Source organism: Dromaius novaehollandiae, chromosome 1 (genome assembly GCF_036370855.1).
Source record: "Dromaius novaehollandiae isolate bDroNov1 chromosome 1, bDroNov1.hap1, whole genome shotgun sequence".
Lineage (NCBI taxonomy): Eukaryota > Metazoa > Chordata > Aves > Casuariiformes > Dromaiidae > Dromaius > Dromaius novaehollandiae.
In genome coordinates, this window is record NC_088098.1 from 137370454 (window position 1) to 137387017 (window position 16564).

The 16564-nt window shown below is 40.5% G+C and overlaps 1 protein-coding gene across 4 annotated transcripts in view; it reads left to right on the forward strand.

Moving 5' to 3' along the window:
- The window catches only part of GEMIN8 (gem nuclear organelle associated protein 8), a 29059-nt gene extending 13259 nt beyond the window's left edge, over positions 1 to 15800 (forward strand). For all 4 annotated transcript variants that reach the window (XM_026110166.2, XM_026110165.2, XM_064500003.1 and 1 more), the window contains one exon: positions 13720 to 15800. In XM_026110166.2, the coding sequence (XP_025965951.1) occupies positions 13720 to 13976 (257 nt within the window). In that variant the 3' untranslated portion in view covers positions 13977 to 15800. The remainder of the gene's footprint in view (positions 1 to 13719) is intronic.
- The last annotated feature ends 764 nt before the right edge of the window (positions 15801 to 16564 follow it).

The window sequence follows — 16564 nt, forward strand, 5'->3', positions numbered from 1 at the left end:
TAATGGTCTGTCAGTTGTTAACGCCATGACTAGTTTTTTCCGTTAAAGCCTCTGTTTGTATTGCCAACACATACCCTCCGGCTTTTCCCAAAATAATATTACGTAAACTTAAAATTTTCAAGCCAGATGGAAAACCGCTAAAAAAAATGAAAGGAAATTGTGAACGAAGATGTTTGTCTCAAATCTGCAATTTGTAGTATTTTTCCCCTCAAGTTTCTTTTTCTCTGAAAGATAACTGTTGCCTCTGCCTGTTCCATGAAGTGAGTGTGATGGAATTTTCCATGTTTTTAACTTACTTGCATAGTACCAAATCCATGAAGCATTTGATTTTATTCTTCTTTAAAGCCTTTGTGGTGCTTTGGAAAGTATTGACAGCTATACGGGTTGTTTGCCACCATGGGTTTTTTCCTTTTTCCTTCTGTTCTGGTAAATGCTTCTCCCCGTTTCTCCTCTGCGTCTTTTCCACTGGACTTGAGTTCAGATTCTTGTTTTTGGTCTCCAGCATCTCCTTCACTTCTGCTGTACCCTAGCCTGTCAAAGCAGTGTAGATGCTGACCTTACAAATGTCCGCTTCGCTTTCATGGCTTTGCCAGCCCTGTTTCACATGAACAAAATTTTTTCACTGAATTGTTGAAGCATCTGAGAAATGCCTGTGACATAAGTTTTCTTTGCAACGTGTATGGATGCTTAAGAGATGACTTTGAGACATGTTCGTTCGTGAACTGAAGGAGAAAAGTGGAAACCTCTCCCTTTGTACCATATCCCTGCTCTTGAAGATTGAACGTTTTATCAGGCTTGCATTTGTAGACTTCTCTGTAAAGTTTCAGAAGGTAAATGATATTTCCTGTAGCAGCAGAATGTTATCGAGTGTACACACTTTTCCAGTATAGAGGTTGTGTTGTTTGGTACTGGAAGCCAAGAGCAGAAAAATGCCTCCCTGAGAGGGAAACAAGGAAGAGTGCCACAATCTCCACCACATTTATATTGGAAAAAAAATCTGAATTTGCAAAAATACAGATTCTGGATTGCATTTGGAAAGCAACAGTTGGCCATAGTTTTATATCAGTTTCTTAAAGGACAAAGTTTTCTTTGTACTAAGAGTATCAGTTTGGGAACACAGACTTTCCTAGAGTATTTTATAGTCAAGAAAATGTCCTTGTATCTCATACTCGAAACAGAGCTTGAGCTTGGAAAAATGTATAGCTTTGCTGTGCCCTGAGGCTGTGGGCCTGTGACTTTCCTAGCAATCCAATGCATTCTGCAAGCAGTGGGCATTTTGCTATACAGATGTACCTGCTGCTCTAGGAATTAATGGAAGAGAGATAGTAGATAGCTTAAGGTGCTGCTGAGGAAGTGGTGAGCTTTCTGTATTACTGGACCAGATACAGTTTCTGCAGTGGCTGTCCTTCGCTGCATGCTCAGGAGAGTCGTGTGAGGGTTAATATATAGAACTGGAAATTGGGATATGTAAAGTCTTGTTTGTTCTTTGCCTAAGGCTGAGGCTCTTTGACAATATGGACATCCCCTAAAAGTATGTGAGTGAGAGACCAGGCTTTCTATCATTTTCCTGTTAGGTGCTAAAGCGTGGCCCAAGTCAGAGCTTGTAGGTGGTGTGTCTGAGGGTGCTGTGGACTGAACTCCTGTACGCACAACCTGGGCAGTACGGTAGAGCTGAGCCCTGGAACACTGCTGCCCTGTCTGCCAGCGGCTGCTGGGCTCAGCTCTTCCTGAGCATGCTGTGGGTGACTGGTGCTTGAGCTGAAGCAGGTTTATAGCTGGCTGCATTGGGAGAAGAAGCTCCTGTGGTTCAGCATACCTGTATCGTAGACACTGATTTGAGAGGAATGCTGAAGTGGCAAGCACCTCTGTTTCCTCCCACGTTTGATGGAAACAAAGAATGTCTTGGTGGCTGTCTTATTAGGAGAACATGAAACTTTAGAAACCTCTGTTTGAATATGTCACCTTTTTTTGTCTGCCCCAGTGTATTCTCAGTAAAGACAGTGGTTTGGTGGTTTGTTGAGAGGCTCAACTTGTTCATGTTTATAAGGGATTTTGAGTACCTCATCTGAAAGTAAGCAAAAGGCTTGAGTGGTAGAAGAACAAAGAGTATGGTCTGAGAAGAGTAGTTAATCCCAGCCTTTTGCTTGGCTTTTAAGTTAGATGTCATCTCCACGACCAAAAGACATACTATGGACATTTTCTTTACTGGACAAGCACGGAATTTGAACTACCCATTCTCCCAGAGGGCTTTTATCCCGAAGTTATTCACGAATCAGTAAGTCATGGGTCGACAAGAACAGTTAGGTAATCTAGTAAATCAGTGCTGTGGTAAATTTCCGTCTGACTGGAATTGCTTCTTGAGGGTATGAGAATAAGACATACAGGATGGGGCAGATCATTGCCCCTCTCAGCTGCACCTGTCTTTTACCATCCATGTGCCACAACTTTTTTCAAGAGCTCTTTCTCCATAGTTGGTGATTTCAGAAGGATCTTGTGGAAACGTGTCAATGGCTTGCTGTTGTGTGCATTGTCACTTTTACAGCTCTGATGCATCACTATTGAGATTTGCTCTTCACAAAGAAAATACATGAAGTAAATCAGTTTTAGGTCAGACAAGCAGAGTGCCAGTGCCCGCTTTGTGTCCATGCGGGCTCCAAGGCTCAAGTGCATTGCTGTGTACCTGGGCTCTGCATAGCTTTGTCAAGGAACCTCCAAGCAGATCCCCAGGCCGAGAGACCATGTGTGGAAAAGGAATCCCTCCCCAGCCTTGTTGTAAGAGCAAAAATAGCTTTGAGAGGGCTGTTACAGAAGGCTGCCTTGTATGGGAACAGCTTGGTGGGGCTAAGGGCAAAGACCCTACTTTTACTGAGAACTGGTGCTGGTAACTTTCTGAAGGCAAGTCTGCCTGCTTGCTTATTCCATTAGCATCTGCAGCTGCTCTGAGTGGCTCCCCTAGTTTTCTCTTCATTCTTTGTCCCTGCAGGGGAGCCTGTGAATGCAGCTGCTGTGGAAAAGAGCAGGTGAGACCATGCTGAGAGACATGGCACTAGAGAAAAGTTGTATAAAAGCAGCTCTGTGCTAGCCACTGGTCTCGGGCAGTCTCTTCACAGTTAATGCACTTTTCCATTGCCTCTAAACTTCGTTGATTACTGGTTCCATGTAGGTGCCACATGCAGCATTTCTGGATCCCCAAATGGTTTTATTTTAGGAGAGAGCTCTGACTCAGTTCTGTGCTGATGACTCTGAATTCATACCTCTTTAGCATCATACTCTCAACCTTGTAAGTGAACAGTGACAGTCCAAGGGACGGAGCATGGGAGCAAAGTATCTGAAGTATTTAACATTTGAAATCTTTTTTTTATATATATATATAAACCTCTCATACAGATTTGCTTGAAGATGCATAAGTTGCCCCTGCTGATTTTTAATAGGGTGTCATTAATGCCAAAACTTCAGAGACACCATTTGCTTGTCACCATCTTTCACTGTTTGTTGGTCTTATGAGAAACATCCAGATGGAATTCTTGTCCATTGTCATGATGGAATTGTTGGAGCTCTGGAGGCAGAAAGTGAGAGTTCAGGGACTTCTGCCTGGGTCTTTTCGAAATTCAGTTCCTCCCATGCTCAAAATCAAGTGAGAGAGACAGACAGAGGCTGTTAGGCTACCCATCTCAGATTTGGGTGACCTTTGCAGACTTCCATCATGACCTTGCACACATCATGTGGACTGGAGCCACAAAAGCTTTCAACATGTGTGGAATTTAGAAACAGATATCCGAAAGCATAACTTTTTTCTTCCAGCCATGCCTTCAAAGTAAAGGGGGGCAAGTCATTCATACCCAAAGGAAGACATATCTTAAACCTCAGTGTGCAAGGGAATGTTGTCAGTCTGTTTTTGCCAGTGGCTAGGTTAAGTGCCTGAGCCACCTTGTGATGCACTCTTCTGTGGATCCCATTCCAAGAAATCTGAATCACCTTCTACTGTAGGAGTTTGTGCCCAGAGTTGTTTCATGGATTTGGACCTATAATACAGGAATAATAGCCCTTCCATGCCTCTGAGGAACACACCATGTGAAGTACTCAATACAGTTTCATCCAGTTGTTCATCAGTGTTACAACTTGTTATTTGCCTTCCAAGTACTGAAACCTGCTTACCCAATGTCAGAGCTTTCACCTGATATTTTCAAGGAAATACATCTAAGTTGTCAAAATCATGGCGGCAATGTAAGATAAAGAATAAATCTTAAATGGATATTTGTACTGAAATTAGATTTGTACTGAAATAAATAACATGGGTATTACACTATTGATTGTTATTGTTCACATTTAGCTGGATGAGAACTTCCTGGGTGTAATTTCATTTTCAATTGCAGAAATGGTGGTTGCTGCTCTAAAAGTCAGCTGTGTTTTCACACAGAAATTGGGGAAACTTTGCCAAGGCATGTAAGTCTCTAAGAATGTTTTGGGCCTTGATTTTAATATAGTTGTTCACAGATGCTAGCAAGCTGCACTGCTGTTCTCTCACTGTGGACAAGCCTTGCAAATCACGTTCATTTCTAGGAGGTCTGCAATTTCTGAAGCAATTGCTGAGCAGTAGTAAAGCAAATGCATTGGAAGACTTGCTTTAAAATTCTTTAATTGTCATTACTTTGGGATTTTTGGCCAGTGGCATGGTGGGAAGGAGACTGGGAAGCTCTGGAAGACTCCAGACTGTAAGACTGCATCCAGTGTGGCGTATTGCTGGAGGAGGTGTTGAGGTGGTAGCTAGAAGAGCATCTGGCTAGCTTTGGTGGAGTGCAGGAAGAAATACTTGCCTCTTCCTCACCTTCCCATTTCTCAGTGGTTAAAGCTGGTGATCTGTAGTTATCTGTATGCCCTGATTTTGTATTCTTTCCTTGGCATCATCTGCTGACCTGTGTTTTGAACAGGCTGTCAGCCTCGATGGGCTTTTGGTCTGATGGCTCTTCTTATGTGAACTCTTCTCTTCATCAAGCCACTCTCACTTTCTTCCCATTTGAATTGCCCCATTGAAATCTCTGAGGGGAGACATGGAGCTCACACTTGCTAGGAAGTGTTGGTATTAATTTTCTTGGAGGCAGAATGCCAGCTGCCTTTTTGAAAGGAGGCAATGCTTTGAGTTATGCTTCCACAAAGGACTCTTGAATTATTTCTAGTGTCAAAAGTATGATAGAGGCACATCTGAAATTTTCCTCTGGCATATTTTCTGTTTTTCTATTGTGTTTTTACTCCTAAATGTAGCAATTAACCTTGGAAATTTAAGTAACTCCATTTAATTTACTAGAATGCTGAAGTGATGCTAGGTGAAAGGCAGTATCAAAAACAGAACCCAAGGGTTTAATATGTATTTTGTTTGTATGCTGCTTAGTATTGCTCTTAAACTCTTGTGATGGCTTGAAAGTACCAATCTGTCAATCAATATTGATGCCTGTAAGTAATATTATTTAGCATAGTAGCAGTGGGAAATAAGCAAAGGTCAGAAGGAAACTGTCTTAGCTCTTTTTTTTTTTTTTTTTTTTGCATGTTGTGATATACTTTGCTGATTTCTTTAGTTTGACCTTCTGTGCAGATGCCCCTTACAAAATGATTGGTCAGGCTGTCCAGTAGTTTACTCGCAGCATGACAAACATAAGCATTTACTTGATGAGATGCATTTTATCTGGATCAGTGTTTTTATTCTGCACATCTGCAGTAATTTGACTAAAGGAGCTGCTGGTTAATTGAAACGTTGGTTCATAGCCTGCATATATTCTGCTTTCTTTCAAAAAAAAAAAAAATCAACATGGTTGCAGTTTATCAAAAACATTAAAAAACAAAGATTTTTTTTGAAAACAAAGTAATGGGTTTCCCTGTGTATATTATTGTGTTGCTTTGCCATATCTTAAAATAAAACAAACTTGAATTCAGCAGTGTGGTCTTTGGCTGGAGTCAGGAAAGGAGTTTCAGTGTAAAGTTCTAATGTGAGAATTTTGATCTAGAAAACTGGTGCAAGCTAAATCTTTTTTCTTTTTTTCTTTTTTCTTTTTTTCCTCCTCCTTTCCTCCTCGCCTCCCTAGCACCCTATACATCATGGAGCACTTTCTTCTAAGTGCATGTACTTAATTTCTATTCAGAGCACACGTAAAAGCTGTCTTGTTAGTGAAACTCATGTTTCTTCATTGTTTTCGTTCTTTTTTTTTTTAAAGAAGCACTTCTACGCTTGAACATTTCTTTGAGAAGCTGAAATGTGTTCAGTCTCCTCTGCTTGTGCGATGTATATATGTATGCGTGTATACAGATATAGTTATATATGGATTTAAGTAATCCTTCTGTTTACTCTAGCACTGCTCTCTTTGTCTGGCATCAGCATTGTTGCCATCAGTGACAGATTGGAGTTGTCTGGGGGATGGGAGCACAGAGTCAGCTGGTCTGTATCTAATCTTACTGCTGTAGGCTTGATCCTTACTAGAGGCAGCTGCTAGTGCCTGATCCTGCACTAATTTCTCAGTAGTGGTCAGTAACTTGCTGGCTTTTTAATTGTCAGATGGCGTCTGAGTGTGCGGTCTGGATAAATTTCCCAGCAGCGCCTGCGTTTTGTTGTGTGGATATTGGTGTCTGTGTGGTGTAAGTGAGGCAGAACCTTGGTTTCATTGGGCTCATCTGTGTATTTTGTATCCTCTACAGAGCTGTCAGAGATGTGTTTATACATATATCTGAATATGGGTTATGTTTAGAGTACTGTAATTTCTACAGCAGGCTTTCACTTGAGGTTCCGCCAAGCAAGGTGGTTTCTCAATATTTATTAGTTTTGACTGTTTAAATTAATTTTGTTGTTGGGGATAAGAAGATCCCTTCTTAAGGGTTTCATTGTGGTAGGGAGTAGAAGAAAACAAAAGAAAGGTTATTTGGCTGAACAGTAACCAGTATAGCCTATTGCTGGTAGAAACAACACAAACCTTCAAGTCCATGTTTACATCTAGGATCTTTGGCAGTTTGTTTTGGAGACAGCAAGACAACCCTTCTGAGTTCTTAATCCTATTTGTAAAACAGAAATTAGCTGCTTTAATCTCCTCTTAACTGTGTACCTTTCTGCAAGTTTTTTAACCCATGGTTTTCAAAATAATGTGTGATAATTAATCCTTCAAAACCCTCCGTCAGGTAGGAAGGTATTAGACTTGTTTTACAGATTCATTAGCCTGAGGTATGATGTAGTTAAGTAACTTGAGAGTGATGTGGACCACTCAGTAGCAAATCTGGAAGTGGAACACCTTGATTCTAACTCCATTTCCTGGCTTTCTAATCACTTTGATTTCAAAGTTAACATTTAGCCACTTGCTGTCTTGGTAAGTAATTCAGCCTCGTTTCTACAGAGCTTTACTCTTTAAAATTTGTAGGAAACGTCTGTTGCAATGAAAGAGAAGATAATCTAACTCAGTACTCTGGACTGGAAAAAATCTATTTTCTGTCTGCTCTGACAGCCTGTTGCAACTGTCTCTTTCTTAAGGAGTATACTTTCTTTCCTTAGACTGTTTCCTGCTTTCACTAATAGCTTTTCAGTCAGGCTGTGGTTCAGTTAACATTTCTCAGTGCCAAAGCCAGGTTTAAGCAGTTCCTCTTCCTAGCCATTCACTCCTGCTCCCATGCTACCCCTTTAGTTCAGCATGTGTGGTGCCAAGACACTGTACTGTACCAAGATTAAATATAACAGTTCTTTGTAGAAATCATGGTGTGGCCTCATAGTACTGGCATCCTTGAGGGGTTTGGGAGCTGGAGCATGCAGCTAAGGGAGGAGGAGGGGAGCAGGAACTGCATAAGCCAGTTCTGTAGCTGAGAAAAATGTCCATGGAACCACAGTTTCAGACTGCTGCAAGCCTGCCAAGGAGTCACATCTGCACTTGCTTCAAAGCCTGTAACAGAATGCTTTTCTTGAGAGTATTGCATTGCTTATAGATACTTGTGGTGAAATATTCAATTTCTTTTAACTCATTCCCTCCTCAACTAGCACATGGAAAACCTATCAGCATAGAGATACTCATGTTTTTAATATCTTTAGCATTTGTGGTAGTTCTGTTTCATGTTTGGTTGTCACAGTGGTGGCTGAGAGCTAATCTGTGCAGGAAACTACTCCTGAGCAAGGTCACTGTTAGTCCAGAGTGGTGTTTTCAAACCAGCTACAGCCATTGATTTTTCTGCATAGATTGGACTGCTGATATAGCAAGACATGGCCTAACTGTCTACACTTCTTTGATGATCAGACTTTACCTGTTAGAAACGGGAAGGGAGAAGTTACATCATCCATAATCCTTTTGTTATGTTTTTTTTTTTTTTTTCAAGCAGAACATTTTAATGAGAAACTTAAATGAGTCTGTTTTCCCTAAGCCAACTCACAGCTAGAATGGTGCTGGTGCTGTTCTGCTGCTATAAAATCGTCACTCTCTTCTTTCAGTACCTTTCTACAATTTCTGTAGTTGCTTAGTGTTTTAAAGTAACCCTCCAGCAAACAAGACAATGGTCTTTTCCATAATCCTGAATATTTTATCTTTACAGATGTGGGGGTAAGTCAATCGTTTGTGTCTCACAGCCTCCCTCCCACTCATGAAGACTCTTGTCCTGCAAAGCTTTGCACGTGATAAAGAGGAATGCTTGAGATCTCAACCCTCTGGAAATCTATAGCTCTGTAGATCTTTAAAGAGCAGAAATTAAACTCCTTCAAGATCCTGTTTACAAAATCCTCAATTTGAAGTCCTTATTTTGTTGGAATTCCTCAAGGTAAAGATAGTGGGCTGCCCCATGGCATACCTGGTTCCTGCAAATACTGGCATAATAAAATGATCTGATGCTGTCACTTCAGAAAATCTCATATGTAAGTTTATAGTAAAGCTACTTAGCTTTTCTAGGGAGCTTGCATCGAGAAGCCTGCGTGGGAGGAATATTTAACGCAACAGATAGGCTTGTGGGAAGTGGTATTCAAAGACCAAGAACTAGATTTTTAATCAGTAGAAATGAGTAGTGTCTGACTGTTAGTGTGTGCTGCTCAAATCAGCTCAGGTAGCATTTAAGAGAAGATGAGAAAGCTCAGATAGTGCACATGCCACAATAACAAAAATCATTCATTATTTGAAATAAGCAGACAAATACATGAGCAGGAGTATAGGTCAATGTGAAGTCACAGGAAAAAAGAAAAAAAAAGAAAAAAAAGAAAAAAACAGATCATGGCTGGGGAAAGTGAAATATTTCCCTGAGGAATAATGTGCTAAGTAAGCAAGAAGCTGAAAGTCAATTGAGGAGAAGCCATTTGCCACTGCCATAAATATCACTGTGTGTGGCAGAGCCCAGGAACACCTAAATAACTGTGGAGAAGGCTGCCTTTATGAGAAATGCCAAATTGCATATTATCACTGGCTACAGTGAGCTAAAGGCTGGGTATATAGATATTAAGAGCTAAAAACAGCACAAGAAACAACACAGTGCTGGGTAGGAATCTCTCAGTAGCTTCATTAAAAATCTAACGTAGATAATTACCCTCCCTGCTTTTATTGCTATTTAATGTTGAAAAGTCTCTTCATGGAGACTTCTTCCAAATAAGAGAAATGACTTGGGTTTTGAATTTGGGTTTTGTTTTGTTTATTGAGAGAGAATATCAGAGAGGAATTTTTTTTTGATACTACTTAAGCTTCTCAAAGGATATTACAAACAAAGAAGAGTGAAGTGGATCAAACCTACAGAAAGTATTTAATGTTCTTTTTATAAAATAGGAGAAATGAGGGACTTGAGCTTCCGAGGTCCCTTAGGAAAAATTGCTTTCATCTTGAGAATGGTCATAGTCTTACAGAAAGTAGGTAAGAGGGCACTTGTGTCCATATGAAGCTCCAAATGCAGGGAACAGCTAGCATATTAGTTGCTGTTCATCCTGCCTTTGGCAGTCCCTGAGGATGGACATAGTTGTCTATACTGGTGCAGTTTTCTTTTCACCTAGTATACCCCAAATTAAAAGTCATTATTCATAGCAGGTAGAAAAAGTGAAAAGACTTTCTTTCAGAAGGCCAGGAATCACTGATGGTGTCCCAAGATTCAATGAAGTGAGTTGCATAAAGATCTTGCTGCTCTTGAAATAAGAAAGCGAAGCAGCTATTTACTGTGTTTGAAAAAAGGTATCTCAACTGGTTTGGGCCAGACAACAGTGACCTCCCAGCAGGACTGTATTTAGTAGGCATAAGTTCATTCTGAAAAGAGCTTCAAGAGAAAAGAGTCTTTGGAGAGAAACGGAACTCACCAAATACAAAAACATCAGCAATGCTTATTCTTTGTACAGTAACCAGACAACACCATAGCTGGCTGCCCAGCTTTTTAACATTTGCAAAACATTGTTCCACAATGAGGGGAAGCTTGCCAGCAGTGGAATTTGAATGCTGCAAAGGAAAGCACATTTATTTTAGTCTATGTGAAGTGGAAGGAGGAACTACTCAAAATTGTGTAAAACTGTTTGTTTCACATGTATTCTATGTCAGCACCGGGACTTAAGAATTTGGAGGATGGAACTCTGATTTTAGAATGAGCCGGGGGCTTCATCACTACAGGCTGAGAATTAGTTTTATAATAAACCTTGCTACCTAATTCATAAAATAGTATTTGGTGTTTGCTTCAAAGAAATTCTGGATGCTTCCATAGGTTATTATTGTTATAAACAGCTTATTTTATTTTTCCATGTCAGATTCTTGTTGCCATCTTTCTGATGATTGAGGTGACTGCATACTCAGCACAAGCACAACATTGCTGTGTTTTGCTTTTAAAGTAAATCTTGATGTAATGGAAAGAACACAGACTTACTGCAACTAAGAGCAGTTCTACTTCCCGGCCAATGCCCCACCAAAGAAAGCTGAGTGCATTTTGACAGGACAGAACTTTCTCTGCCTTCATCTATTACTTATCTCTGTGTTTGGTTAGAAATACTGCTTTTGTAAAAGCACTAGTTTACATATTTGTTTACTGCCATGGCTTCTCTTTCCATGATTATCCATGATGGCAGATGGTGCCCTCACTGATGATGGATTTTGTCATGGTTGTATCTCCCACAAATAACTGATTTGAAGCTACAGCACCTTCCACACAACTGCCAAATGGTGTTACTAGCAGCAGCTGCCCTATTCTACGTTCAAATTCAGCCTCTAGTACAAAAAGCCATATGTCCTTTTCACAGACTTCTGTCCCCGGCCTCTCCCTGGGTTCTGTAAAGCACGAGTTTTAGTGGCTAAGACTATGTAATAGAGTTTTTCTGGGAAATTTTTAACCAGTAGCTGTGAAATAATACAAGTTAGGTTAGAAAGTCAAGGGCAGTACATCAGGTAAGTATAAAATAAAATGTATACTCTGGAAGTTCACCGGGTAATTCTGAGAGTGGAATCAAAATTGTTACTGTTTTGATTGTTAACACCAGGATCTGCAGGTTTATGATCCGTTCTGTTTGTGCCCCAAATGGAGATTGATGCGCACGAAACTGAAATCCACTCATCTGTCATAAAACTTCTGCTACGAGCTCATTAAATTTCCAGACAGAAGTGTTCATTATAAATCTCCAGAGAAATTAATATTTCCTAAGTATTGTTGTGTGCAATGAGCTATCACCGGCCATTCTGAGGCAAGCAAATGAGGAAGCAGTTGTCTGCAACATGCAGCTATGGAACTAATGGATAAAAAACTTCCATGGGCAATACGGAAGCATAAGGAATCATCTTTGTGGCCTAAGAGAGCCAACAAATACAAGTTCAATTCATAGCCCTGCCAAAGTTTTGCTGTGTAACCTATCGCAGGAGACATTGTTTTTCCAGCGTACGTTTTTCTTTTTTGTCTAACAGTAATCAGTTTAATTTGCATTGTTTAGATCAAGTTTATGCCTAAAAGCTTGCTACCTAATTGTGGGCAGCCTGAAGTGCTAGTGAGTGTGTCATACCGGGCTGCAAGTGACCTGCGTAGCCACAGCCTGAGAGCTACAGCCTGTCCTCATAGTGCTGGGCTCTCCGTAGACAGCGTTACTACTAATTCGGACCTTCTGGTTAAAATGGCCTGAAACCAAATAAATCCAATCCTTCCAAAAACACATATGGACCCAAATGTATGTTTTCTCATGAATTCTGGCAAAGCAGGACACTTTAGGGGTGTGCCCTTAAAACAAAATCGCTGAAAGTGGAACATGTATGTGGAATGGATTGCTAATAAAATCTCAAGCACTCCTGCCCTTCCACTTCCGATGCAAAACTGTGGATGGTGTTTGAAATGGCAGGACTAAAGCTTTCCCTGTCCCTCTCAGACAAACAGATGCCAGAATTGAAGTTTCAGATTATACTGTTAAAAATATCTATTTTCCATGACTGAGATATAGGGGATAATTCATTTAGTGAGGCTGACACTGTCAGCTGGCTGCTCTCTACGGTACTTTCCAGTATAAAAATAAACTGCAGATGTTTGACACAGATATGTCAGGATACTTAACTTTTGTTTAGGGTTTGCAGATGTTGTGTTTTGTGGGAGTCGAATCTCTGTCTTGGGGGAAGGAGGGAAGAGGTACATGGCACCAAACAGAGAAGCATATGCTGTATGTGACTGACACATCCTGATCTGTGGATGCTCTGTCCCTTTTGTTATTTAAGAAGAACTTGTTCTCAAGCTCATTTGTTCATAAGTAAATAACATTAGCAGCAAACTGTTTCTGTGATGGAAATGTTGAGAACCATCATCTGTTATTGGTTGGTGAAGGAGTTAAACACGTGGTAGGTGATTTTGTTCATCTTCTAGGAATGTCCCCATAAGAGCAGTTATTTTGGAGCACTTCACTTTTTTAACAGCATAGTTCATCTTCTTGCAGGAGCATTATTTGTTCAATCAGTGCTGCATCTGCTCAGTGAAGCTAACTTTGGGCATGCAAAATCATCGAGTTCTTGCTTCCAGATTGGACTTACGAAAGAGGATTTTTGATGGCAGATTGATCCAAGTCTTTCACCCCTTTGAACTGTTCAAATCCTCTTTAAAAGATGTGCTGCAGGGATTTATGTTGGGCTTTGGTTTTTTTGTCCTTAAAGCAATAGCGATAATGCTGTCTGTTTTGAACTTTGCAAGTCTTGAGGAATGGATGAGGTTGGCTAGTGTGTCTAAACTCAATGTTTACAGTTGTGTTTCATTGGACACGCTCGATGGCTGGCACTTGTATGACAGACTGATTTGTTCATTTTTGCAGAGTAGTAGCTGATTACATTTTCTGTTGGCCATGGCTCTGCTAAAATTACATTTTCCTCTGCATCGTATCGTTGTCTCAGCTGCTAAGTAATTACTTTGGAAACCCAACTCTCTTGGATTTTTTTTTTTCTTTTCAAGATACAAGTATGATGCGGAGAAATGAAGCAATGCTGATTTTTACTTTTTATTATTAATACAGAGGTTTTCTGCAGCTTCAGGAGTCAATTCCAGGATCATCTTCCCTTCTTCTCACTGCTTCCAATCTGATTTGGTTACACTGTTCAGTAGGAATTTGTCATTATGCCTAATGAACACAGCATGACAAGTAACGTGTGATTTGTTTTGTAAATTATGGAAGTAAGCTGCATTCTGGAACACATGGCTCTGGGCTCTCTAGAGCCAGCACAAATTTGAATCTGTAATATTTAAAAAGCTAAACCAAATTATTTCTGGTTGATAGATGAGTAATTTGTCTCCTGTGGTTTATTTGTCTAGGGAAACAGCAGCAGCTGGAAGCTGAGCACCAAGAAGTTTATGTGGAGGCTGATCATGACCTTCACATGAAGACAGGGCGTTCTGTACAGCCACCTGCAGAAAGACCTGGGGAGAGGCGAATGGTAGAAATGAAGAAACTCTATGGTGCTGCAGCTGCCAAAATCCAAGCAATGGAGACTGCTATGCAGCTTACCTTTGATAGGAACTGTGACAAAAAGCAGCCCAAATACTGGCCTGTTATTCCCCTCAAGCTGTGAGTATCTGGACTGTGCTCTGACCTGGCACAGAGCTGTAGTGATGTGTGCCTCAGTCAGTTTGTGCAGCTGAAAGAACAAACTGCAATTTTTGCTTTTGGTTGGGTTTTCTTTTTTTTTTTTCCTTTTTTTCTGAGGGGAGGGGATAGGAGAAAGGAGGAGGAGGAATGGTTCTTTGCCCTGTGTTCTTTTTGTACTATCTGTCAGTGATAGCCCCAGTCCATTCTACATGCATATACTTGTTAAGTTATAAAAGGAGGGACAGTAATATTTTACCCATCTAAAGCCATAGTTTCTCTCGTTTGATGCCAGCCTGCCTTGACCATTCTTGCAAGAAATGCAGCACTATTCGTTTATGCTCAGTAAAATTTACACTGGGACAACTTGATGCCAAAAACCCCCAATATGAATTGCCTGCTTTTCCCTTTTAGGAAAGTGAGTATTCCCAATATTTTAGTATTAAATTTAGTATAGTAGTATTTGAATTGCATTTAACACAGCACAGCTTGAAGTGTTATGTCTGCTAATCTTTGATTTTGGGGAACCAGGAGCCCACTGGCCTAGATACAACATACCAAATTACTATAGCCTAGCCATTTGAATTCTTTTTCAAAGGTTTGTAGTAAGTCAGGAAGTTTTTCTTCCAGACTGATACTTAGCTGGCAGAAATTCAGCCCTAAAGCAAAATTATATACAAAAATGTTTTAACGAAAGGGAACAAAAAAAAAGACTGACATGGCACCCTCTGTTAGAAGTTTGTTTAGCAAAAGAGACCCTTGAGATGAAAAAGCACTACTGGGGCCAATGCCAACAGTGATTTTTGCCATTTTAATAAAAAGCATCTAATTGGTTTGATGCTTTGAGGAAAAAGAACAACTAGTCTGAGAGCCTAAGGGTACATCTGTACACTGTATGTGCAGGTTGGAAGCTATGTAGCTGTGACAGCTACGTTCCTTTCAGGTGCAGCTTCCCAGTGACAGCCTTTGTGTTGTATGCACACAGCTTAAACGTAGGCAAATTAGCTGTGCCTCTGTGTGTGCTCATCCATCTGGACAGGCTGTTTGGCTCCAGTTCTGTCACCCTTTACTTTTGGGCATTTGTGATTGCCCCACTAGTAGCTGGTGTGGTGAAGTGAGGTACAAGTGATCTGTTTAAGAGAAGCAGAATTAGCCCCTTAATATTGGTGACTCCTTAGAAAATGGTACCCTGAACACTCCAACACTACTTCTAAAAGCTTTCTGCCAAGCATGGCTGCTACTACAGCATTGTGTGCTGAAGATCTCTAGTTTGTGTTATGCAGCATTTCCACACCAAGGCAGAGGAAAAATATACTGTTTTAATTCTCATAAACATTCATGTATCCTTTTGGGGACAGAGGAAGTTGCTACTGAAATTCTTCCTGTGATTCATGCCCATTGGATCTCCTATATCTCTCTAGCACATGTAGTTTGTAACACACAGCTGTAGTTACTATGCCCTCTGCAGCAGCCAGTTGCACCAAAGCAAATCTGAAGTGCAGTTTGGAATCTCCTTGTTCTTACTAGTGTTACCCTGTTTTAAAAAGCACCATTTTTATTTCAGTTCCTCCTTCATTTTAGTGTGATGAGATGGAGTTGAATTGAACACTGAAATTAAAAGCCCCCAGCCTCTAAGACTTGTTACTGGTGTGACTGATCTGAAAAACTCATGTGTGGGAAGAGAGGGAAAAGGGTTGTGGGTGGATAGTCCTGCATTTGTCTTCACTCTTGTTTTTGGGGGGGTTGTCAGAAATTTAGTGTTTTGTTTGGGTTTCTCTTTGTTGACCAAATAAATTCTCTTTGTAACATATTGTAATTGATTTTTTTTTAAACAAACTTCCGTACTTCTCTAACACTCCAGTTGTCAGATGCTAAAGCTTTCTCTTCACTGCTGTGTTTAAGGAAGGTTGCACTGTGAGCAAACACAATTTTAACATAGTGAGAAGCACAAAGAGTGTTGACAGGACTTTCACAGGAATGCTGATCAATGCTATGCATACATGGTATGGTACAAAGTGAATTAAAGCTTTTGCATCCACTGGGGGAAATCCCTGTCCCTGATTATGTGCATAGATCTCTGAATTTCTCTTTGAAATGTGCTTCCACTGTGCTGGTCATTTCTCCCCTATGCAGTTCCTTCTTACTTCTGCCTAATTTCCAGTTCTTGTCTTGGATGTTTCTGCAACTTGTTCTGCTAGCAGAAGCAGAAATTCTGGTATCCCAAAGTATTTGTAGAGACCTCATACAAGGCAAACTTTGCATTCCTTTCCCACTTCAGATAGAATACACAAGAAATGTCCTTGCCCTTACTGTAATTGTTTGTAAGAGGTTTTAATCTGCTTCATGAGACTGAAAGTAGACCTGGATGTAATGTTCCCAAGGAATCATGTACATCCTAAGGCCTGAAAGAGAAGAATACACTGTTGCATACTTAAGCTGGTTTCAGAAGAATCTCTTTACTGCTCCCAAATCTGAGCGGACAGGCTGTTGTTGCTGGTTGGCCAGGTATCCCATTTTGCTGGTAGTTCAGTGGAACTTGGAGATTTTCTGATACAGTTGTTCTTATTCTATCTC